At 35.8% G+C, this 25511-nt stretch overlaps 2 protein-coding genes across 4 annotated transcripts in view; one reads left to right on the top strand and one right to left on the bottom strand.

Annotated features, from left to right (window-relative positions):
• Nucleotides 1-20218, top strand: part of CERKL (ceramide kinase like) — a 56860-nt gene extending 36642 nt beyond the window's left edge. Inside the window, exons 4-13 of one of the 2 annotated variants that reach the window (XM_062578829.1) lie at nt 5042-5105; nt 6595-6737; nt 12268-12342; nt 13845-14022; nt 14279-14347; nt 14682-14710; nt 14791-14899; nt 17731-17827; nt 19075-19241; nt 19993-20218. In XM_062578829.1, coding sequence (XP_062434813.1) covers nt 5042-5105; nt 6595-6737; nt 12268-12342; nt 13845-14022; nt 14279-14347; nt 14682-14710; nt 14791-14899; nt 17731-17827; nt 19075-19241; nt 19993-20074 — 1013 coding nt within the window. In that variant the 3' untranslated portion in view covers nt 20075-20218. Of the gene's footprint in view, nt 1-5041; nt 5106-6594; nt 6738-12267; nt 12343-13844; nt 14023-14278; nt 14348-14681; nt 14711-14790; nt 14900-17730; nt 17828-19074; nt 19247-19992 lie in introns of both variants that reach the window. The other variant, XM_062578828.1, reaches the window with a different exon arrangement.
• A 1394-nt stretch (nt 20219-21612) lies between these two features.
• Nucleotides 21613-25511, bottom strand: part of ITGA4 (integrin subunit alpha 4) — a 42367-nt gene continuing 38468 nt past the window's right edge. Inside the window, exons 26-29 of one of the 2 annotated variants that reach the window (XM_062579010.1) lie at nt 24776-24874; nt 24463-24582; nt 23436-23567; nt 21613-22100 (exon numbers count right to left, since the gene is read on the bottom strand). In XM_062579010.1, the coding sequence (XP_062434994.1) occupies nt 23475-23567; nt 24463-24582; nt 24776-24874 (312 nt within the window). In that variant the 3' untranslated portion in view covers nt 21613-22100; nt 23436-23474. Of the gene's footprint in view, nt 23568-24462; nt 24583-24775; nt 24875-25511 lie in introns of both variants that reach the window. The other variant, XM_062579009.1, reaches the window with a different exon arrangement.

The following is a 25511-nucleotide window of genomic DNA, read 5'->3' as shown; positions in this document are numbered from 1 at the left end:
TTCTTCTGAGAATATCTATTGGTCTGACAGCGTAAGAGGGGCTTATCTGAAAAATACGTTATTTCTGGATTCTGGCTGAGTTTCAAGGATAGCCTGGAAGCCCAGCTGATTAAGTCCTGTGATGACAAGGGCGGTTCTCCTGAGGTGTGGTGGCACAAGTTGGTGTCTGGAGAACACTATGGTATAGGTTCAGTGCTCTAGTAATGTTGCCCTCTGATCAGCAGTGGATTTCAGACAGCAGTTTTGGATTTAAGGCCCCAATTTCTGCCTAAGGTCTGCTTCATCCTTCATTTAATTTACACCTTGGCTATTTTGTTTGATTAACTTTTTGTTTCCCTGTTATATTTCTTAAAATATTTTTTTCTTAAAGTAGTGAAGTAAAAAAATGTAAAATGTTAATAATCTGTTTATTACTTCTGCCCCCCTCTTTGAAGAGACTGATACTTATGCTGCATCAAATTTGGTCACAAACCCCACCATATTTACAGGGAAGTGGTATATAGTATTTTACAAATAATTTTACATTCATAATATAATTCCCTTTAATACATTGCTGCTCCTCTTAGGTTATGTATTTCATATCCTTGTGAAGCGTAAACTCTGGTACAAGGTATTTTAACCAAAAGACTTTTTCCTACCTAATTGGTTTGAAAAATCATCATTTTTAGCTTAGACAAAGTGCAAGTCAGATGGGTAATCCTATAGTTGTCCTTTAAACTTTTTGTGAAATCGTGACTTACTGAATTAACAGGACTAAAATTGTTGTGCTTATAAGTAAGCCAGAACTGTTTGTGTATGAAATTCACCTTGCTATTTTTGGTATTTGTGTATGTGTATTTTAGAATTTTTCAGCCCATAATTTAATGTAAAATCAATTGAAGATTAAAGATTGACCCGCAAGAATGAGCATGAAAAGGAGTTTGATCTCTGGAAATAGTGGTATTTTCTTAACTGCAGATTTTCTTAATCTTTTCTCTCTCAAAAAAAGAAAAAAAGAGACAAGGCAATGTCAGCAGCTTTATATAAATTTTAAATGCCACATAGACGTATATTTCACCTGCAAGACACAGATGATGGTGTAAGCAGATTAATAATAATGCTGCCTTCTTAAAAATTGGATGTAGCCTTGTCTGGTCACGGTTTTTTTAGTGGTGCAAACCTCAGTAAGAGATGACTAACTCAGAATGTAATGTTTCTAAATTAGCTGTTTTATTTGAAGTAACTATTTAAAAACTGTTTGTCTTTTATTTCTCTACTACTGGTTAGTGGGGTTTTTTATTATTATTTTTACTGTGTACATAACCTGGTTTGTTAAACTTTTTTAAAGGCAGCATTCTCATCAACATATACAACATTACCATTTTAGCTGTGTAATGTCATCTGAAATCTTAAAGCTGAAAAAATAAGCCAAATCTGTAGTAATAGTTGTATAGATTGATTCATGCAATTTAATATTAATTATGAATATCATTGGATTTAAAACTGCTTTTTGTAACTGAAGAAAACCAATTTAAAACTTTTATTTTTTCTTGATTTTGAAAAGAAACTTTTGATTTTAGCCAGGTAAGTATTTAAAGGCTTATCATGAAAATAAGGTTATTTTAGCAGTATCCAAGTAGCACTATGCTTATTAGCTGCCTAACACTCCTCCTACAGGCAAAATGAGAAAACTACATTAGTATTCAGTGCTTAAAGAGAAGTGCATAATTATGAACTGCATAATAAAAAAAAATGTTCATTGGTACCCTCTTCTAATAAAACTAAGTGACTCATTTTAAGTAAATGGAATGTTTTTTTTTCCTCAATTGTTTGGGATTTTGTTTGTGACGAGTGTCTCTATTACTAACGTTCTGGAGGATTACCAGTATTTACATACAATGCTGTACAGAAGTGTATTAGGTATTAAAAATTGAAGGCTTTCACTCTAGTCTTTACACTGAAGATTGTTTTTACTTTTAGACTTTACACATATACATTTTTAAAGCTTCAATTTCAAAAATCATAGTGCAAATTTGAATTTCTGAAGTAAATTCAAGCACATACATAAGGCAAGTCTTAAAGGTTACTAAAAAACAAACGAAAAAAACCTCAAAAAACAAAACCACCCCAGAACTCTCTTCGTCCAGTCTTGTATTTTGATAGCTGACTGTTGATACTACTACTTAATATTTTAGTTTGCACATGATAAAGCTTACCAGAGCTTATTTTTCATTTCAACTTTTGTTGAAATTTTTGTTTCTACAAATTTGGTGTAGCGATGTTCCTTCTTGCACAAGAATATACCGCAGTCAAAAGGCATGTCAGTTTATAAGTGAGTTTTGATATAGTATTTACCTTCCCTAAATATCTTTTTTTGCCAAATTGTTTTGTGCACTCCAGGTGTATTGACTTCTAGTCATAGTAGTAAAATTAACCACAAGTTTTAAGTTACATTGGGGAAAAAAAAAACATATCCCAGAAGTACTCAATGCAATACAAAATGTTAAGTAACAAATTTGTGTGTGAAATAATTACAGTACTTTAGCAGTAGGTAAGGGACTAAGCAACTTTTAAAACCTCATATTTATACAGTCTTTCAGGAATTTGGCAATTTTGAGCACTGCAACTGGGATATAACTTTTAGGAGAAGAATAGCGAACTATTCTGAAAATCAAGTTCAACAAAAACTTTCTCTAAATTTGGGATACTAAAAGTATAGACAAATACTGATAATTGGAGCCAGGATTTTAGAAATATCTGACAGTTTTGCTAAGTCTCAACAGGAACTTAAGAAGAATAAATAAAGTAACTTCAACTGGCTCCTAGCTGTCAGAAGAAGCTGTCTCGCTTCTCTTCCTCATTTGGAGTCTCCTGCTCCTGTTTATGTACAACAAGCTGGAGGTCTAGGCAAAAGCAATAGCCACCTTCCTCCCTCCCTCTTCCTCCTCTATTTTTAAGACAGAGGCTCTCGCTGTCGCACACACTCTCTCTCTCTCTCGCACACGTGCACACACACACACACACACACACACAAAAGAATAATTCAGAATTTGGGCCAACAACATCGGTTTGACCTTGCTATACACTCTTTTTCTCCCTGCAACTGTTAGCACCAGTTAATCTGTTTTCTCACTAGTTGTTTTAATCCTATTGGCATTAGTCCGTGACCAGAGTGGCAGTATTCATACATGTCACAGGGAACTGTCCCACATTTTGAAGAGTCAAACTAATTGCCTGTTGCTTTTCTATCTTTATGCAGGGATTAAACATTCAGGTTTTATTGGCTGCATGAAATACGCTGTTATGATGTTTTGGATTACATGACCCTGTTCAGATAAGATACACAGTCAATGCCCTCCTCTGTTATTGTTTGAGACTTCAAATGTTCTTTTCAATTAAAGTTGGCATTAGAAATGGCTGGAAAAAAGCCTTAAGAAATATTTTTGTGGCATAATTTGCCTCTGCACATGCTTTATTTTACAAAATAAAATATTTACCATTTTAATTGTTTCTTTTTTAAATGAACACAATGAACATTTAGTTAGGAGTACAATGTAATTTGACTGCCAACTGTATGTTTTCATGGGATGATTTTCTTTCACTATAATATGATAGTAAGATGTTTGAACCTTTCTGAATTTGCAGACTACAGTCACACAATATAAAGTTTTATCAGTCACTTTTTTCACATGCTACAGATGCTGCTAAAGGGTTAGTTCCTATCTCTAAAAGGAAGGCAGAATGCTGTGATATCTTAAATACTGTCCTATCTTCCAGAAGAGGTCCTGCATAAAAGTAATTCTGTAAATAATTCCTGAAAGCTATTTTACTGATAGATGTTTCTTTAGCAAAATGATAGTTTTCTAACTTCATTATTAAAATAACTCTAATTTTTACTCCAGAGTTTCTGGAATACCAAAAACTACAACTTTGTTAATGGAGTTTGGAAGATTTTAAAGTTATCTGCTAATGCACAGTTGAATACTGTGGAAAAGTGTAGCAAATTATATCACTTACGTAATTTTTTTTTTTACAGAAGACCATTTATGTTGATGAATGTTCTCTATATATGCTTTTCTCTCTCTTTCTCTCTCTCTCACACACACGAAATTAATAACTGGTTTTCTCCATTTGAGCATTTGAGTAGTTGGTAGAAATACTACACTATAACAGGTACGGATATGGCATGATTGTTTTAGACACCGAGGCTAATAATTTTAACAATATTTAGAAACACTGGAGAAAAGGCTTCAAATATGCTAGCACCAGGGACAGACAAGCATGAAAGATTAATGTAATTTTGCATATAATGATGCACATTCTTACACAAAAAATCCATCTGCAAGTGTCATGTCAGTCAGCAAAACTCTTTGATGGGTGGATGCAGCTGGGCTGTCTCTTCTGGCAGAACTGGCCTAGAAAATGCTAAATGTAGTTACGATGCTTTGTGCCATCTGTAGTATGCCAGTTTATCCTGTCTTCACTGGCATTTGCAGTACTGTATAGGGTATCAACAAACACGGAGACGTCAATGTGGAGTGACAGATTCATTTCCTCCAGAGGCTATGAACTCTGGTGTGTACTTGTGCCACCTTCCTCTCTGTGTTATGTTCTGTTGTCACTGGTATTTGGCTTGATTTCATATTTCTATGTTTAACTCCTCGTATTTTTTGTTTTAGCAATTTGCATATCCTAACACAAAGGCAATTAGATTCGATTGATAGTGAAATATTTCAGCCTTAACTGAGGGTAGGCATACATTTTCCTGAAGTTTACCAACTGTCAACGCTAAAACTTCTATTTTGACGCAACAAACATTTTCTTTAATTCTCTAAATTTAAATGTACCAAATAGCCATATGTTTTGTTTCAGCTAAGTATTAACATCATGTCTATCTTAATGTAAGAGTAGAATATGCATACTTTCTCCTACTTTCAACATACTTAATGATTAAAAATAAATTCTGAACTGATTTTATGCATATTCCTTACATTAGAAGGACTAAAATAAAAGCTCTTACGTTACTTATTCTTCTAATACTTAAATATGTTACTTTCCACAGTAACTGAATATGAAGGACATGCTCTTTCAGTACTTAAAGAATGTGAACTCCAGGCATTTGATGGGTAAGTTGACTTGTGAGGAATGGTAATAAATCCTGTAGCATTAGTTTTTGTTTGTATTCCATCCAAAACTATGCCAATAGATGTTTCATGAGTTACTGTTTCAGATAATGTATTAAGACTGAGAAAAGCAGTTCCCATTAGACGTTGTGGGGTTTTTATAATTATCACTTTCAGGTATACACATCTATTTGTAATTTTCTTGAAAAACAATTAATAAATGTAAAGCTTTCTTCAATGTGTTTCATGAAAGCTGTGGCTTCCGTACTTCAAGAATGACAGAAGTGCTCTGTATTTCACTCCATCCATGCAAAAGGCTCTTAAAGAGAATGTTCTGTCCAGAAGTAACTTGAATGTCTTAAAAAAAAAGAAAAGCTTACTTGAAATCAGAAATGGAATTACATGCTCAGACACTTAAAGTGCAGACATATGGATCAATCCTGCAATCTTTGAAGTCTTTTTTTTTTAACCTTACTGGGAGCAGATTCAATAATAAGAGTAGTTTTGTGTACTGTAGAAGTCTGAACAGCAGTTGCTACAACTGTTATTTGAATGCTTGTTTTCTTTCCCTTTTTTTTCTTTGTATATATGCAGTAAGCCATACTTGAAGTAAAACACAATAGCATCTTAAAGATCCTAACAAATTTCTAGTAGTTCTAGAGCTGTCTTACAAAGTTGGGTGAGCAAGTATATTTGAAAATGTAAATACATATTACAAATTCTAAGGATAATTTATTTCAGTTTAAGATGAGTCTTTTGGGGCAGTATTTGGGGAACTGGTTTGTCCTTGGAGGCAGGTATAAAGATGGAGAGGGGAAAGCCTGCACTGTATTTTCTTGCATGAATCCCTTCTCTGAGTCATATTTTATTTATTTTATCTTTTATCATTGGGTAAAGTCCTTGGAGTAGTTCTCCATAGCAGGTGAGACTTCAATTACATGCTCCAGAAGTGATGATTAAGTACCTTCATGCACAGGATGGCTTGTACTAGGTTTTTATACCTTGCTAAATCCCTCACTGCCTGTGTAGCATGTGAGATTAGCTGAATTTAAAGTGTATTTAGTTTTGTTGTAATATTTGAGTTGTTATTAGAATGGCATTTAAAAAGCTGTGGAAAGCCTGTATGGGTCAGTATTGTAAGATTTAAAGAACTTTTCACTTAAGCACTTGAGCACATGCTTATCTCTACCATCTGATTCATTCTTTGGCTCCAGTGTTCAGTGCTCTTATATATGTTTTACATAATGTGTGATACAGATAAATTGTTAAATATACTTATTTCTACTCAGAAGAAAGTGGAAATAAGGATGCATGTGCTCTGTTAGTTAATGTTTATTGATCTGATAGTGAAATCCTAACTTACTTTAAAGAGCAATAATCTTTAGCTATTTGAAATACTGTTATGTAGATGACGTGACAGCTACCTTACATTTGTTTGATCAGCTTTGAAACAATTTATCTTGCACTGTTTGTCACCTTTGTTTTGTAATAGGGTAGTTTGTGTTGGTGGAGATGGATCTGTCAGCGAAGTTGCTCATGGTCTGCTACTTAAAGCCCAGATAGATGCTGGAAAAGACACAGACTACGTACTCAGGCCTGTCAGAGCACCGCTTCCTCTTGGAGTAATACCAGTGGGTGAGGTGAAAAGTACCATTACAGTTTGTTAATCGTCTGTTTTAAATCCCTCTGGTATGTTTTGAAGTTTGGCTACTGAAGCTTCAGTTCCTGAAGGGAGCTATTGAATAAAATGCCTGAAGTTAGTGATTTAGGTTGATTACAAATGACTAGATTTCATGTTTTGTAGAATTTCCTTCATATAAACCCTTGTTTTCTCTTCTCCCTCCAGTTTTCTTGGCAGGTTCTCAGTTGGATTCATGCTTAGAGTCTATTTATAAATGGTGTCCCAGGAATATCTGTTGTGGATTATATAGGAAAATGTGTTCTGCACACACAGCTGTATTCCACAGGTCTGAAATACCATCTCTTTTTTGAAAAAAAATCTTCCCTTCTTTTCTCATTATGTTGCCTGATTTCATTGACTTATATCTTGTTTTATCTTGCCTTTCTCAGAGTATAATTTGGACCAGGCAGAGAAGCTTCTCTAGAATAGATAAAGACAAGGATAAGTCTGCACTGATGCCTCAATTACTTCCTTAAAAGAGGAGGGGTATTTTTGCACGGACAGTCTCCTCTGGTGTAGATGTTAATGTGATTATTTTGTAGCTTTCAGAGCTCTACATCTAGTAAGGTAAAATTCCATCTAGCCAGATGAACAGCAAATCATTCTTTTCAATTTGCTACAAAAAAATTAAGCAAGTCACTCCAAACTTGGCAAGTTGCAGTTTTTTAGGTGCCCTGACTTGCTCTGCTTTACAGATTGTGTGCAACAATGAAACACTTCTAAAAGCAGCGCTAAAACAAGCCATAATTTTAAAATGCAAGATTACACCAGCTTTTTCAAGCTGAGCTTGGAAAATGATTCAGTGTAATAATCTGAAAACCACCAAGCAAACAAGTTTTAGGCCAGCAGTTTGACGTTAACTTGTCAGTTCAGTTGCTGTGGATGTCTCGGTGGTGGTGTCACCTAGAACCTCTCCAGCCCTGGCTCCGTGCTCGGTGGCTGTGCTTAGGTCACTGCTCCTCTTCGTTAGTACTTATATGCTTCAGATTAACGCTGAATGTGTCGTGATCAAGACAGACATGTATGCCCAGAAGAATGCTGTTTATCATACAGCTGGAAGCAGTCATTACAAGATGGTGAGACCAATTTATGTAGGTGTGAGAAACATCTTGGCAGATATCACAAACTTTAAGCTATTTTATTTCAATATTAAGTATACAATTATCCAAAATTATCCCACTTATCCAAAAGTAATCATGTAGAAATAGGTGTGATATTTGTGTTTGTGAAAAAAACACAACTTGAATGTTGATTAATCTTTCTTCTCTAGAAATCTATTTACTCAATAGTAAGATTTTCTAGCTGAGTAAGAAAAAGAAGCTATATTATAGGATTACATTATTTGAATGGATTAAAATCTCGAATTTTGGCCTCTGTTATAAATAGTTAAAACAGCATTGTGAAGTTGCAGCCTGCCTGATCAGAAGGAGCTGCTTTTGAAGCAGTTTGCCTCCTGACGAGAAAGGTCCGGAGGGGAGTGTGTTTCTGCTGGAGTACTCTATTGAGCTAGCAGACCAAGCTGCCTTATTACGGTCAAAATCAAATGGCTCAGATGTGGGGAAGCCTGCAGTGGTCCCGCTGGCCATTAGCAAGAGTGGTTGTTGCTATGGGAACTACTGCTGAGAAACTGTACTGAGGGGGAGTCGGATAAAAGGGGGGGGAACCTGGAAGGACATTAGAAAAGCTGTCCAGTCCTTACAGAATAAGAGACAATCTGTATCTGACGACGGTGAACCTTTTTGGTCCTGAATGGCTCATTTAAATAATTCATGATTTCCAATTAATTCAAAAGCAAAGTATTATTGAGGGACTGTTAATTTCTGCGATATTTCAGGCAAAGAACCAAAATGTTGGTGCAGTTTTCATCAGAATTTTAGATATGCTTGACTAGGAAGTCATTACATCACGTTTATCCGTTTGGATGGGGGAGACATTAGCAGCCTTATGAATATTCATGTTGTCTGGTTAATTAAGTTAATTGTACTGCAGAAGTGCTTGCACTTCCAAGGACATCCCTTCCCTGCCTCCCACCGCCCCCATTTCTGCGGGGTACCTTGCTCAGCTTTTCCTGGCCTGCAGATACTTTACCCTTACTGTGAGGCTTTTGCACGTTTCGTTGGAAATGTGCAAACGTTTCCGGGGCTCATGTAGAGGAGAAAAAGTTTAGGTGTCTTGGGAAAATGAATAATGCTTAAAAAAAAAATTAAATCAGCAAAGCTTACGTGCCAGCATTATCTTCCGTACGTTACCTTTCACTGTTTTGGCTCCGTTCATAAACTTTTTTGTGGCTTCCCATGTGTGCAGGACCTGGGTGGCGAGGCTCTAACGTGTTCCTCGGTCGTCCTTGGGACGAGAGCGCCGCGTAGGCTTCGTCGGACGCGTGTGAGCGCCTCGAGAGAAGGCGAGGGAGCTGCCGCCGCCTGGCCGGGCTCCCTCGAGATTCGCAGCCGGCGGAAAGGCTCTTTCCGAGCAGCGCTTAGGTTTGGGAGCGCAGGGGGAGCTTGTTTGGTTTCGCGAGGAGTCAGTCTCTGGCTTGTTTACCTCTGCACGTGTCAGGGAGCTCTGCAGACTTGGGAGAAGGCTGCAATTGCTTATGCCTGTCCTGTTTAGTAGGGATGGGATTTAATTCTCGTTGAAGTCAAGTATGAAGATTGGTATTGACTTCAGTCCAGGTCATTTGTTTCCTCTTTGCTGTCTTTATTGATAAACTATGTTTGCTTATATGAGGAATCCCCGTTTTAAGACATACTGAGCCTGATCTTCAGAAGTATTTTTTTTTTTGCCCTGAGTTCTTTTATTAGCTTGATCTTGTGTGACAAAAATTGTTTTTCTTCAGAATAACAGCTTCCCTATTGTCCATTTACAGGGTGCAAACTCAATGTACGTGGCTTCTAATAATCTGAGTTGCTTGTGATTGCATGTTTACCCTTTTCTGTGTTTTTGAAGAGAGATTTTCTTATTCCATCTCCAAAATATTCTCGCTTTGTTGTTTTTTTTAAAAAATGAAATTCTTACAAAAGTCAGTTAGAGTTGTAAAAATGCAAGCCAAGGAGCTGCTTTTGAGCTATTTCACTGACTAAGCAAAAGGAGTTGAATCTAGAGGTTAAATGGAGTGAGCCTTTTAAGCAAGAAAGGGGTGTTGGGCATATATTTCAGTTAGTTTGTAAGAACTGCTTTTTAGATTAAAGCTAAATTGTTTAGGTTATTTTGTCCCAACATATCTGTATAGAACTATATTTTATAGTCACTGAATTGAAAAGCTTACCTGTTTCTGCATGTTAAATAACATCTGGAATTAGAATGATGACTTGCACTTTTACGCTTATTGTACAGAAAGGAAAATTCAAATAATATGGAAAATGTATTTTTAGCAGTTATTGGATATAAATTATTGAAATTATAGTATTCTTAATGAACTACATTTCCTGTTAGCATTCTCCATGTTTTTAAAGAGACTGTCTTCCAGGAAAAAAAAAAAAAAAAAGCAGACACTTACGTTTTGCCTTTGAACCTACCAGTGGCTGTTTCTTGCAGTACTTCATCCCAATTTGCTTGGTTTACTTAAGTGTTCTTCCTTCTTAAAAAAAAAAAAAATAATAATAGTATAGTTGCCTATAAAACTTTGAGAAATGTAGTAGGTTTCTTTTTGAATTGTTCAAAAATAAAAATGGCCTCTTGTGAGCTGATGATAATCTGTATGCATCTTCTGTATGCACATCATCTGATCTCTTACGTGCAGCACTGAAGGCAAAAACTTCAGAGTGCTTTATGCCTCTTACCTTAGTGCATGTACCTGCCTGCCTGCCTTCACGTGGTAGCAACCCTGAGGTCGCTGCGCGCAGCTCCTCGCTGACGTTTTGGAGGCTTTCCGTGAGCTCCAGTGTCCTGCGCTACTTTCAAAGGCCAAGGTGGGGTCTGGGGAGGCAGCGGATACTCTGCAAGATACCAAGATACAGCTCCCAGTTATTTTCCAAAATCTTGCTCAGAGAAATTATTGCAAAAAATTATTATTGCAAAAAGCAATTGCATGTGTGACTGAATAACAAGATGCGTATAGAACTGTCTAACTGCGTACATCAGTCTTCTCACGTTTAGTATTTTTCTACCACTAATGGGACATCAAATATAGCAGACTTGTGATAACTGTAACTTACGCTATATAATGCTTTGAAGCTGCTTGTTTAACTATTGAGTGCTTCTAGTTTGAAATGTGGTGGATCCTACGCCCTCGCCTTTTGACAGCCAAGCTCAACGCTTCTGCAAAATTCAAGGCAAATTTAGTGTACAGAGTTGTCTATTGCTGTGGTAACACTTGGGAATTCAAGCAATAAGAAAATCATTTGAAAATCTGAGGAGGGGCCCTAAGGCCCTGTGAGGGAATGAGTTCAAACTTCTTCCATGGCAATTGTTGTCGTTCTCATTAATCTGTTAGCAAATGTTTCATGCCGTACTCAGTGGTGCAAAGCGGCTCTGAATGTTCTGCTTGCTTGGTGACGGACCTTGGCTCTTCCCTTCTATGCAAGTGAACCTGTCCGGTGGCGCTGCTACTTGGATCACATCTCTGGCTTTTCTTACCAATGACAGAATTCAACTTGAAATTATATTTAAAAACTGTACCCATTTAGAAAAGAGACAATGATCCCTTGTTTGTAGATCTACAGACCAGGACTTTTTAAATAAGGCAATGTCTAAAAGTTAGCTGACGCACAGTGTTTTATGGCCTGTAAATTGAAGTAGATAGGCAAAATGCAAATGTGTGTAACCATGTTTCTTGCCCAGGAAAGGTGACTTGCACGTCAGTCAGGTGCTGCCAAACGTGGCTCTTTGGAACCATGCTGTTTTTTTCTTAGGCTACTAATGGTTAATTTTCTGTTCTTCCTTCCAACTCCATTCCTATCCTGGTTTTAAAATTAATCCCTCTCCGGCGGGTAGTGGTACGAGTGGTCTCCCAGCGGTCCAGGCCATGACAAAGATGAGGCGGATGGGTCATTTTTAGTGCGTTGAATGGAAGCCAGTAATTTGGGGGCCAACCAAATTCTACATTATCTTTTTTCTCCCCTTGGTCATTAGCTAGTTCTTGTGTGTAAAACTGACGTATAACAGTCAACTAGTCTTATTTGCTATAGTTGCTAAGAAAATAAAGTGTAGTCTGCTTGAGGCAAAACAGCCAACTTTGGCTGGATCAAGCAGAATTTTGTTGGTTTATGGCGCTTGTTTTTAATGAATTTGCAGAGAGCATTTGGTATACCTGTGGAGGTTTTAATGGTTTCGATTTGTGCTATTCAGCATTTCTTTTGTTACTAAGACTAAATAACTTGCGCTGCTTTTTTTTTCTTTTGAAAATGCAGTAAAGGTCTCAGACCGTTCATCCGAACCTGAGATCTATTTTTTCTGTTTTCATGCTTGTGTTTCTATTTTTCATGCTTATTTTTTCTATTTTCATGCAGCTCTTATTTTTACAGTAGTTTGTGTTCACTTTTACAGGTACTACTAATATTTTGGCTCACACGCTCTATGGTATTAAGCATCCAGTGACTGCAGCATTGCACATTGTAATGGGTAAGTATTTTTACATAATATTATCAAGTTTTAAATAATGAAACAGCATTTAAAAGTTTGCCCCAAAAGTAGATTACCAGTTGTTTAATAAGCACGTAGCATTTTGCTTTATCAAGGGAAATTGTATATTGCAGGACTTTGAAATCCAGGTGATTCTAATTCTGATTTATACCGTATCTGAAAGCTTATGATTCTTCAAGTATAACTTAGAAACAAAGACTGTGAACTTCATCATCTAATATCAAAAATCTGCAATGGAATAATGTCTGTTTTTTGCATTAATGCCCTTTGATTGATGTTCCCTTAATAAATAAAAAATAATAATAATAATAATAAAAAAAAGATAAGTAACCTTTTCCAGACATGGTTGTGTGAGCAGTGTTACTCTTTTATTCTGCGATGGTTGTTGTGCAATCATTTGATTGTTTAAGTTGAATGTGCCCACAGATAACAACAGAAAAGTAGGCAATACTATCTGCTTGAGAAAGTGGTTAGTCTTCAGGGAAGTCTTCAGGGAAGTACTGACATATTTCTGAGAAGGTATTGCTTACCTGTCTGTTTCTTTGCACATTTCTTTTAAATACAGCAAATTTCATCGGGAATCTTTATTAGCAGGAAAAATGTATCACTTGCCATTCAGTCTGTGCAGCAAATAGGTTTTTGAATGTGAAAATGTAATTATGTGAACATAATTCGCAAACCTTTACTTCAGTACTTAGGAAATAGTAAATACTTAGCTGAGCAATGTTAATATTCCTCTTAAAGCAATTTTTGTTTGGGATACATAGCCTTAATGGAAAGAGGATAATGAGGAAGGTAGTTTCATCTTCAGCGTCTGCTTTCTAGAGTTTACAGTCAGCAATAGAAGAGTCATTGCTCTGTTTCTTAGCTAGGAATACAGAAGTCTATATGGAAAATTTAAAACTGTGTCTCTTTAATTGGAAAAAATCTAACGGAAACTCGAGGGTCTATTAAATGCAATTTTTATTCAATTTTATATATACACTCTTGAACAAAATCAGATATTTAAATTCTGTAATTGTGAAAATAAAGACGTCTGAAGCTTACATTTATGCATTTTACTGGAGGCATTGCAGAACTCTTGAAGTGTGCTGCTGCTAAAAGTACAATCAGTACAAATATATTTGGTAGAAATTTTGCAAATATTTATGTAGCAATAATGTATTTTCTCTGATATTGTTTGAAAATCTGAGCAATAATTAAGTTGGACCACGTCTGGTCTGACAGAATAGCTGAATTTTAGTCATAGAAATTTTTAACTTTAACATTTTGAAGCATCTGAACATTGTTCTTCAGAGTTACTATTTTTTAGAGTCTAAAGTGTATCTAAATTCTTTCCAGTTTTCTTTGGTAAAACTTGAGTTCCTGAAAAGAAAAGGGTCTGGACCTTTATTAGTTAAATTAGGTGGGAAGGAGATAGTAAGTTATTCAGCTGGAAAAACAAATGTTTATAATTTCTGATGTTATCTCTGAAATTTTAGGACATGTTCAACCAGTTGATGTCTGCACTTTTAGTACTCCAAGCAAGCTTTTACGTTTTGGGTTCTCAGCTATGTTTGGCTTTGGTGCAAGGACTCTAGCTTTGGCTGAGAAGCACCGTTGGATGCCCTCTAATCAGCGGAAGGATTTTGCTTTTATCAAAACACTGGCAAATCTCAGGTATGCAGTGACTACTGTACTTTTTCCAATATTTTTCATTTTCTTGAGGAAAGTGCAGTAACTGAGATGTGGTAAAATACAGACATGACAATTTAATTGGAGCCAGTTCCATGTGATGTGTACCCTTGTTACAAATATTACCTCTTTTTTAAACTGTATATTCAGCCTTTTCTTAGAATCATTTTAACTTTGATAAAAGCCTGTCTAACAGTCAGAGTATTAGTTTATGTAGTAATAAATATCCATGCTTTTCTAGGCCAGAGGAATGTGAACTATCATTTCTACCTCTACAGATTTCACAAGAAGATTCTCATGAGAATGATAGGTAAGTAAAAGATGTTAATCCCTAATCTACAAAAACCTGTATCTTGGAAGATACAATTGTACTAATTCTTAATTTTATGCCAGTTGATCATCAGGCAAAAAGATCTTAACGATTTATTTTGACAGTTGCTAACGCACACTTTGTAAAATGTTCCCTTTCTATTTATGAGACTATGGAAGGATTTGTTACAAAGCAGTCTTCTACTTTGTAATAATACTATTTTGTTCAGTTTCATTAATCCTTTTTCCATTGAAATATTACATTTTTCTTAAGTAGACATTGCTTAAATATGCTAAAATTACTTTATTTTACCTACATATTTTCACCTTTCTAGAAGGAAGAAAGAGACAATTAAAAAAATAGGTGAGTTTCAACTTAATTATTTAAAAGTGAACTGTGGCAGGTTAAACTGAAGTAATACAGAATTACTCTGTTATATTTAGGCAGCAAGGATCAATGGCACAGGATCCAGGGTCACTTCCTGAATGTGAGCATTATGGCAATCCCTTGTCTGTGCTCAATGGCACCAAGAGGCTTGGCACCTAATACGAGGTCAGTAGGGGTTTAGGGAATTAGTCCTGTCTATAAACTCTGACATCTTACCTTAAGACCTTGGCTTTTCTGAGAATCCTAGCCTGCGTTTAGGCAGTCTGGACCCTTTGGAATGGGGGAGGGAGAATGGACGGCAGTAGACTTGATAATCCTAGGAATTGTAATCAGTTTTTAGATCAGGCAAATAAGGTCAAGTAGTCTAACTGGAATAATGAATGGATAATTGCTGTGACTAAATTAGTTGGCAAATCTGACTTAACTAGTTGTCATCAGGCAGTCTGTCATAGGTTTCAGCTGTATGTAAAACTTCGTTGTTTTTTTTTTTAATTATTTTTTTAAACTGTAAAGATGCCCTTCATCTTTCTTCTTACAGAAAAGAGAAGTATGAATCTCTTTCTGCTATCATCAAAAACTGAAATTTGCACTGTATTTTGTCTTTTTTTTGGCCAAACTTAGAAAATACAACTTTATATAGACTCGTATGTTTCCCCAAACCATATATATAATCTATCTGTGGATGCTGACTCCCTTTTGCCTTTAGGTTGTTGTTGAGAGCGTGCTTTGTGGTGATCAAAATAGCTGTCGGATGATAAACACTTGTACTTGCTGTATGCCGTTGAAGGCTGAGTAGAACAGCAAGTACAGACTCCATAGTCTGTACGTGAAATATAACACCAGTCCCTCAAATAAGACATCAGAAATCTTGTATACAAAACTGCTCTTATAAAAGATTATGGGATGAATCTGTTCTCTTTCATTTAATTATCATTATGTGCTAATATATGTACCTTAGAATTGATCAGGAATTTTAATGTTGTACTTGCTGCTCTGGTAGAATTTGACTTGTCAGAAACAAAATGTAGAAGCAGATATTTTTGATGAAGATTTCTGAGAAGATTTCTATGCTGCTGGAGTCCTGGTAAGCCCCATACTTCCAGGTAGTGCCCAAATGCTGTCCCCCTCCTAGGCACTTGCTTTGTTCAATATTTCTACTCTGCATTCCAGTCGGCTGAAAAACTCTGGCAAGAATTGAAGAAATAAGTCTTTTTTAGCTTTGCTTTCTCTTTCCATCTGTTCTGGCACCTGTTTTTCATGATAGGGAATTTTATGGCAACTGAGTGCAATTATTGCAGGTTTGTGTGAAACAGTGTGTTTCTCCTACAACTCAGTTGCTCAGTAGACCCCACTATCTCTTCAAACAAGGAAATATTAGTTATTTTAAATGTTAGGAGTGCAGTCCTCCGGTAAGAAGAGTGGGCACTTCAGAAATGTGCTTTGTTTCTGACTGGGAAGCACATCTTGACTGCAAGGCTTTTCAGAGTGGGATATGTAAGTGTTGTACTAATTATTGCAGATACAGGACCAACTGCAGAAGCATCAGCTAAGCTCAAATGTGTTTTCGTTTTGTCCTGTTTTCCACAAAAGCTTCTTGCAATCTGAGAATGAATGTTTTGATCATTGCATGTAACTCCAGTTTTATACTAGCCTGAATTTGCAAAGGTAGGTAAATATTTAACTGTCTACACTGAGAGACATGCGAGTTCGTGTGTCTTACAGTGTAGGCATCAGGCTTTACTGCAGACTGGACTTTCAAAGGAATGAACGAGAATTGTCATCTCTGAAAATATAAGGATGAAATGGAGAATGCGTTGCCCAGTAATGCATTATGCCCTTTTATGGTAGGAAATATGATAAAGATACAATTGTTTCAATTTCATGATCCTCATTTTCTAGCTCAGGAAATTAATGCTATGCTAGGGGACTTGTTTAATAGTTATATAAAAATTATCTTTCTAGATGGTAATCTGTTGTGGTCTGAGAATATTACAGATGCAACAGTTAAGTAGCCAGGGAACTACGAGTATGAATTGAAGATCTGTGGTGTTAGGCTAGAAATATACACACATACATACAAACAAATCTTAAATTGTAACTTTCAAAGCATACATTCTGAATATATACATGCATATTCAGAATATATAAATTATATAATCTCTATATAAAAAGCAATCTATGCATTCACTGCCATGTTCATCAGATACCTTTTTTTGAAGACTGGTTTGTCTCTATAACTTAAATGGGCCTTTGGGATGATTGCATTAAGCCTTGAGTTGCTAGCTTTTGTGACAAGGCATAGCTGTGTTAAGAAATCTGTGACTTACTTAACACTGGCTGAGTGTCGTGACCCAAATTCCTGAGGATGCTAAAATATCAATTGCAGCTTGATACCTAGTAGCACTGAGGATCTGAACTGCAAGGTCGTTTTGATTAATCTCTCACCTATGACATTTAGTTCTTAACAATGTGCAAAGCATAACTAGAACTCTACTGAGAATTTTATTAAAAAAAAAGTTTGTGTAGTGGTGTAGGCAGGGATCGGGGTCATTGTTAGAGGAGCCTGAGCGTGGCTGGAGGAGGCTGCGCTTGCGTTCCTCGCGGGAATGGCTTCCTGGGAAATCTCTCGGCTCCCTGCATCGACGGAAATCATTAGGCTATGTTGGAAAAAAGCGTAAAAACAAGTTTGTGATCACCAATGTTTAAAAATCATCTGTTAAGTAAAAATGCAGAATTTCTTTAATTAGCATATATTATGTTCAGTGGATTATAGATAATGATAAGAGAGTACACATTAATTATTACAGTGTTTATTATGTAGATGCCAAATAACCTCGGTTGCATAATTTATATCTGTCTATAGAAAATTTCTTTTGGCAAGCATTAAAAAAAAATGACTTTTTCCCTATTGATTTACTTTTGCTCCTAGGCTTGAAGAGCCTCTTAAACTTTCAAATTATAATTACTCTTAGGGACTAAGTCTGTCTGCTTTTCAGGTTGAATAATGGAAGCATGGCTCTTATTGTTGTACAAAATACTTCTCGTGCGGAGTTTATTAAACACCTGAAGAGATACGCCAGTGCAAAAAATCAGGTAATGTTGCTTTCTTCCTGGTAATTATAAAAAGAACAGTTAACCATGACGATATAGACATGCTGTAAGAGTTAATGTTAGCAACCTCATAAGGAGACTTAGCTTCCTGTCAGAATACATTAGCCCCATTTATCTGATTTTTCCCCCCTTTTTTAAATCACCAGACTAATACCGATTAGCCTATTTCAGCCCATCTGTTGTGGTTTAACTTGTATTTGTGTTGTTCCATACTTCTATGAGCATAAAGCCCTTGCACCAAAAAGAGGAAATAAATATGTACTAGGTTTAAATTTTGTATGGTACAGAGAATACAGACTGGGGGCGGTGGCGGGGCGGGGGGAGGAGAAAATCATACAACTCTAAGGAATAGAGGAATAGGAATAGGAAAAGTCCTTAATTTTGGCAGATTATTGCATGCTGCACTGGGAGCAGTAGATTGTTACCACTGATCTTAGCAGACAGTACATGTTCCATCTCGTTACGAATGTTTGCAGAATTGTATTTGAAATTGTGGTCAATGTGTCTCTGAAGCAAAAATGAAGCACCTAAATATGGTGGCTTAGCTCTGTCCTGTCTACTCAGTGCATAGCCTAAGCATATCCCTGCGGTCTTTCACACCAGCTTGTGTTATATGAAATCATTTTTACAGGAAGGTTTAATTTGAATTAATACACATTCAATATTCAGAGAATTTTGGGAGGAGGTGGATAGTTCCATATAACAGCACTAACACTTGAGTGTAGGAAATAGTTTATGCTGATTTTGTCATTGTTATGTTTTTGGAGGACAGCTCTGATTTTTTTTTTTTTTGCTCTCTTCATCATTAGAAATTAGAGAAGGGGATGTGGACCCTCCTTTAAACCTATAATAACGGCTTACTGGATAAATAGCCTCATTTAGGATGAGATTCCTGGTAGTGGTGAACAGACTGTAGAAAAAAGGCTGCTTTGACTTTCAGGTATTCTGAAAGCATGTGTAGGTTTGAAGTGTGAAAAATACACCATCTTGGCTGTAAATTGAGCAACCTTGATATAGAACCACAAATTGAATATCAGTGTTTCTTCTGAGGCGCTGTCTAGGATAAAAATAGCACATTAATCTAGAAATACTAACCAGAATATTTCATGCGGTCAAAACTAGAGTTGAGTGTTCTCATATACTTAAATTAAAAAGCCTGCTCTTCTTAAGAAGTTCAGTCTTACTAAGCTGTCGTCTGTGTCTTTACTATAAATCTGTGCTTGGTTTAGTTCAATTTCCCCTTTGTTGAGACCTACACTGTTGAAGAAGTAAAAGTACAACCAAGACTTAAAAGCGTCCAAGATGATACGTACCTGAATACCACTTCTGCAGAAGGAACTTACCCTTGGAATATAGATGGAGACTTAATGGAAGAAGCATCTGAAGTTCACATTCGGTAAGGTGAAGTATTATATTTATAGACATTATACCAACAGTGAATCAGTATTGCAATCTTAAATGTATATAATACAAATGACACCTGAGTATTGTAAATACCACAGTAATAGTTCTTAGGTGTTACGTTGTGCACTGCAGTCTGATCCTGTTGTAATTCCGTGGGCCTCTCCTCAATTCCCTTATGCCCATCTTTAAAATGGTTTATGACCTGTATGGCCTTTTCTTTCTGGCCCATCATCAAATGTTCTTTCACTCTTCTTGTTCCTTCGAGGAGAACAGCTGTATGCAAAGGTCTGAGTCCTGGGAGGAGCTGGCTTTGAGATAACGATTCCTGCTTGGAAAAGCCCTGTCTGTAGCTTTAGCAAAAACATAGTTGTTCTACAGTGGGAAATTCAGTGCTGCTTGAGAACAGTCTGTCAGTCTGCGTATCTAGAATCAGGGAATGCGATCAGTACACAAGGAAGATGATCAGTAGAACAGAATGGGACGGGGCTTATTCTTCTGCAGTGCACAGAGGATCAGGTGAAGGCACAGAGCTCGCTGTAACATGGTCTGGTTTGTAAAATGAAAGGGGGGTCATGTTATAGCACGGGTAAGAAATTAATACATACTTCTAAAGATGACTGTGTAAGAGTTGTCGCAAATACATTCAGATGATTTTATTCCATGTTCATAGAGATTTAGTCTCAAAAAAGTGACACACACTGCAAGAATTAATGAAATTGATAGTTTGACTTCCTCCTTCCCAGGGTACATCCTCAACTTATTGATCTCTATGGAGTGAGCATTGATGAACTGGAAGGTTCCAAAACAACATGCAATTGTATATAGAAGGAATACACAGCTTTTTATGCTGCAGGTTCTGCATTAAATAAACCTTTTTTCATCTACAGGCACATCTTTTTAAGATCCCAGTCTTTCACTCACTGAATTTAGTGGTTGTAGCAGAAGATTAATTGGGATGATTATAGTACTTCTGGTTTTAAATATTTTTATCAGGTTATATTTAACTGTAAAGAAGCTGTCTGAGTATAAGAAAAACTATATTGGTCACTATTTTATGAATTCAAGGTTCTAAAAGTGTACATCAGAATAAAGTATTTTTCTATTAAAAATTTTTACCTACTGCAACAAATACAAGGTACTACTTAGTCTGCTGTTGTGATCCATTTTATCAGGTAACTCAGTTTAAATAAATGGATCTAGTTAGCAGAAACTAACTAGTGGCAAAATACTTATATTTTTGATCAGGTGTTTTGACTTACAGGTATCTTTTTTTACGTTCTGTTAATGTATTTACTTTCAGCCCACTTCTAGTCAAACAGTAATAAATGTATAGCTAATTTCTTCTACTGTTTTTCTTTGAAATGCATTCAGAAGACTACTGTTCGTACAAAATATTTTAAAACTATTTAGCATACCCTAAAAATCAAATGATAGCATAGTTTGTTATTGCTAAGGATAAAATTGTGCTATGTACAATTGACTCAGTTTCTGCAACTATCTCACAGGACAAAAGCTTCTTGTTTATTTTTGGGTAATTTCTTAATTGAGGTACCTGTACAGGTTAACACTACTTTTTCCGGGCACAGGCTTTCTCTGAGATAGAAAATGTAGTAGACTGACAAGACTATTAGTCTACAGGACCAGAGGGATAATGAATGTAGTTTTATTTACTTGTGTCTGAAGTATTGCTCAAAAGAAGGCTAACAAGTAGTATGATGAAAGCTGCATTGTTTCATGACTAACACAAGTTGCTTTAAAGCCTTAAAACAGTTGAGTACAGTATTAAATCCATTCCAATGTCAGAGTGTCCTTCTGAGGATAAAGATCTTCCTTACATCTAGCTTGAACCTCTTGTTTCAACTTACCTGAGTAGTCTTCAGTTAAACTGTTATAATTGATACTACTTTGATTCTCTATCACATCAAACACTTTAATGTATTTAAGGCAATTCAAACTAAACTTCCTAAGGCTGTCTAAGACTATCCTAGCTACGTGTAACGGATTAAACTGTTTTGTACAAAATTGAAAATTAACAAACAAGGTAATAAGACTTTGCAGAAGAGAGAGCATTCGAGGGCTTAATTTGGGGGGTCTTTTTTAGTAAAGCGAAACTGAGCGATACTTTAATCTTGCTGTCATCAGGACTGTGCATTTATTTTCATGTCAACCTTACTTATAAATACTCTGTTTTGTTTCATGTCCTAAAAATAGTCAGCCAACATTTATATGTTAATAATAAAATAAAGAATATACAATTTCAAAATCAGCATTATTGTATTTATTGGCTTAGGTAAAACTGTTTTAAAGACAAAAAATATTTAATTTCTTTGCAATGTTTGTCTTAAAAGGAATTATAATGCTTTTTTCAGTATTTGAGGTATGTTTTTTTACAAATGCTATCATATCAAACTAATTTACGTTCAAAGATCTTTTGGTTAAAGTGCAATAATTCACTAAAGCCATTTGGAAAATAAACTTTTTGAATATATTTCATAGTCTTGCAAGAAAATATTTTATTTTCCACACATTTTATTCTGATTTTTTTAATATATGCACATTCATTTGTCCTTACACTGCACAAGATTTTAGAGCAAAAAGCTCCTTTAGAGTGAGCCACATCTTTGGCATCAAAAAAGTGAAAGAAAATTGTAAGTGCTCAGCTTATGTAGAAAAATGGTCCCTAAATAGCTAGAATCTTTGGCCAAGATGGCTTTTATGGCACCAGATACACTCTATTAGCAGAATTGCTTGCTGAAGACAGGCTGTATTGCTTTTGAGTCACAGGCTAATTCCGTATGATGATGTAACTTCAAAACATATGCACATACTACATTCATTTCTCTGCACAATTCTGAAAGACATGAAAGATAAGACAATAAAGGCCATATATCAAGCTGCTGTTGCAATTAATTCAGTTATTGATGAAGCTGTACATCTCCAGTTGTACTGGTAAACAAATCCACTTTTTCCCCCCGTTACCTGTATTGTTTCACTGAAGCTAGGTGGCAGTGCAAACTTACCTAGCTGAAGAAACTTCCTGTAATAGCAGAACAGTGGTTTGAACCATGTTTCTATTCAGTTCTTTACCCTTCCACTGAGTGGCTGCTCTGGCTGCCAGTTTGGATGGTACTTACTTCAAAACACTTACTGACAAAGAACCCAAGATAGATAGCTCTCCAGGTGACTTAAATACTTTCAGGTAGCATGTGGCACATCTAAAGATAAAATTTGGCCCAGTAAGGGTTTCAGGTTCTTGGCATTAGCAAGTACACTGGTGAGACCTATTCATAGAATCATAGAAGAATAACAGTACTAAATACTGTTATGATAAACATTATGAACAATCTTCAAATAAATAAAAATAAATACTTGCTTAGAAAAAAACTCACAGGGAAGTCTCACTACAGAAGTCCAAAAACATCATGGCACTGGTATTTGAGGAAAGGAAGAAACAACTAATTCTGTCACTTTTGCACATACATATTATGCTAAAGATGACTAAAATCTATGATCTCTAATAAATTGCTTTTTCTATATTTGAGGTAGGATTCTGTGCTGCATCTCCAAGCTACAACACAGAATTCCCTGCTTTAAATTCACCTTTGACCTTACTGGCTTTAGATTGCCTGGGTATCTAAATCTCTTCATTGTCACAGCTGTGAAACCTGCCTGTGAAACCAAAGCTTGTGATGTTACCTTTGAGATTCTGATAGTCTTCTAAATATGCATGTTCTACGTATGGTCTCCCTCTCTGCTTAAGCCATTTTTACCCTTGTTATCTTGCTTTGGCAATTTGAGAGAGGATTTCTTCTTGCATGTCTAATCGAAAGATTATTGCAACTTGAAAACTAGTAAAATTACTTGTGCTAATATGGTTGAGATCTCATTGTCCAGGATTGGCTAAGCTTTACCACTTTGCAAGAACTCTTCTTTCTGGTAAGTAATTATTCCTCTCTTTAGTGTTCTTCTGTCTGTCTGAAATCAGAGATGATATATAGCATTTCAAATACTACTGTAGGACTTCAATGCAAAAATTGTTTTACCATATTCATGTTAGAAAAATAACTGTACATTAAAGGGTGGTCTTCCACATGGGCCAGGGAAATGAAATGTATTTTCTAAGACTGATATATGCTCATGACCAGTTTTCTTGTCATTGATGTTCCTCATGTGAATTAACCTGCACCTTAAATTCTTCATTTGGAAAGAGCTTTTATTTGCCATCTCAGTCATCTTTATTCCCACTTGTAAAACTCCAGCTGTTTCTTCTGTTCTGGTCTTGAGGGACTGATTTGTATTGCCTTTTGAAGAAGCCAATCTGAAATACATAATTTTGGAAGCTGTTGGCATATGTCAGTAAACCTTTGTTATCAGAGCTAAAAATATAATAAACTAAAATGAAATGTGTGTCTATTGTGCTCATGAATGGGTTGATATTTGTTATTACTTTGTCACACTAAGTAATCAGTGTTACTTATTAATCAAAAAAGTAGATTTGCTTTTTCTAATTCCTTCATAATATGGAAGGAGGAAGGTGTCTCTGAAAAGTGGGAGGCCAATACTCTCTTCCTGCAAGGAGTTAAGAACAAGTGGGCTGTGAACTGTGATAGTCCACAGACTCCAGTGTTTTTTAAATGTGAAATTGTATTAAACACAGGATTTAAATCTTTCATTTCTTGTCTTTCCAGGAAAAAGTGACAAATGGAAAAAGTCTGTGTGTCAGTAAAGCTTACAATTGCTTAATCGCTTGTCAGAGTAGCTGCTTCATTCAACCTTTTCTTTTGCTACTTAGACGTAGGATTTGTTAGCATTTGGGTAGTAGCTTAAAATCTAAAACATTTTATTCTGACCAGTTATGTTCTAAACAATTACTGATCAGGTGTTAAAAAAGTACATTAAATAGGGAGTAGCAGCCCACAAAAATGTTCTTTTTGATCTCATTTTATAAACCTTAGATAAAATATAAACTATGGGAAGAGGTTTGTGTTGCTGAATAGCATAAGATGTCAAATATGCACAAGATGCAATACGGAAAACAAATATTTTTCGAAAAAGCAGCTTACAAAAGGAGGTTTTTTTTCTTTAGAAAGGATAAACCATAATAAAATATTCTTTATCCCTTAAACTTCAATAATGAATCCAAATGGATCCAAAGATCCATCAACAATGTAAACTCCTGACTTAAGGATATCTGAGAACTACTGAAAACCTACCTTCCATAATATAAATGAAAGAAGCAAAAACAAGGTAACACCAACTATTAAGCCCGTCCCAATAATCAGGACAGTAACACGGTATTTTGGCTTTTGGTGGTGCACTCCTTCCAAGTACACCTATAGAAAGAGGAAAATAAGTTCAGTGTTAGCTGATTCTAAAACAAACCAAGAAAGTGAACTAAATATTTGACTAATTAATAATATATTCATTTGCTGCATATAAATATGTATAGAATCCCACTGTGTTAATTGCTGCTGTTTTTTCTATTTTAACTGGTCTATCACAAATTACTACTTAAAGACTTCTTACGTATGCAACTTGCTTGTCCTTGTGTAGTTCAATAACTTTTTCATTTTTTTCTGATGATGCTGTTGCTCTTACTTCAAACTTCAATGCTGATGCATCATCCTGATTAAAAAAAAAAAACATACCTTTTTAAAAATAATTTCAACACACTTAAACATAATCTCACATGAACATAAATGGCTTTTATGCCTTTTTCCAATCACAAAACAAATGAGTGCCAAAAGCAATAACAAAGCCTAGCTGGGTTTTACCTAATTCTAGATCCATACTGCTATTTTCAGAGAAATCCAGTTATGAGACAGAATTAAATCTAATTGAGTTAATGACAGATGCACTGTCTGGGGAACAGACATGATTAACAGAATTCTAGTTTCTATTTTGAGAGGGTTTTTTCCTATGTGTTCCTTTATCTAGGAGCTACTGTATTAGTGATACTTAAAGCAGTGCTCAAACCAGCAGAACAATCCCTCTGCACTGATTGACCTCCTCATCGAAGAGAGAAGGTAAGACCCTGGCACTTTAGTTGATGCACTGCCTAAATTTTCTTCAGTATTAAAGTAGAACTATGTTCAGAACTTACATCTGGCTGTTCTGATTTTCTATGGAAATATATTTCAATGTTACCATCTTTAAATGGCATTTACCATTTCAAGAAGTTTAAATGTATTTTGACCTTAACAAAAGGATGCTACTTTGTAACATGCTTGAAATAATAGAACAGCAGTTGACAGAGTAGTAT

Source organism: Rhea pennata, chromosome 6 (genome assembly GCF_028389875.1).
Source record: "Rhea pennata isolate bPtePen1 chromosome 6, bPtePen1.pri, whole genome shotgun sequence".
Lineage (NCBI taxonomy): Eukaryota > Metazoa > Chordata > Aves > Rheiformes > Rheidae > Rhea > Rhea pennata.
This window is presented reverse-complemented; position numbering and strand designations above follow the sequence as displayed.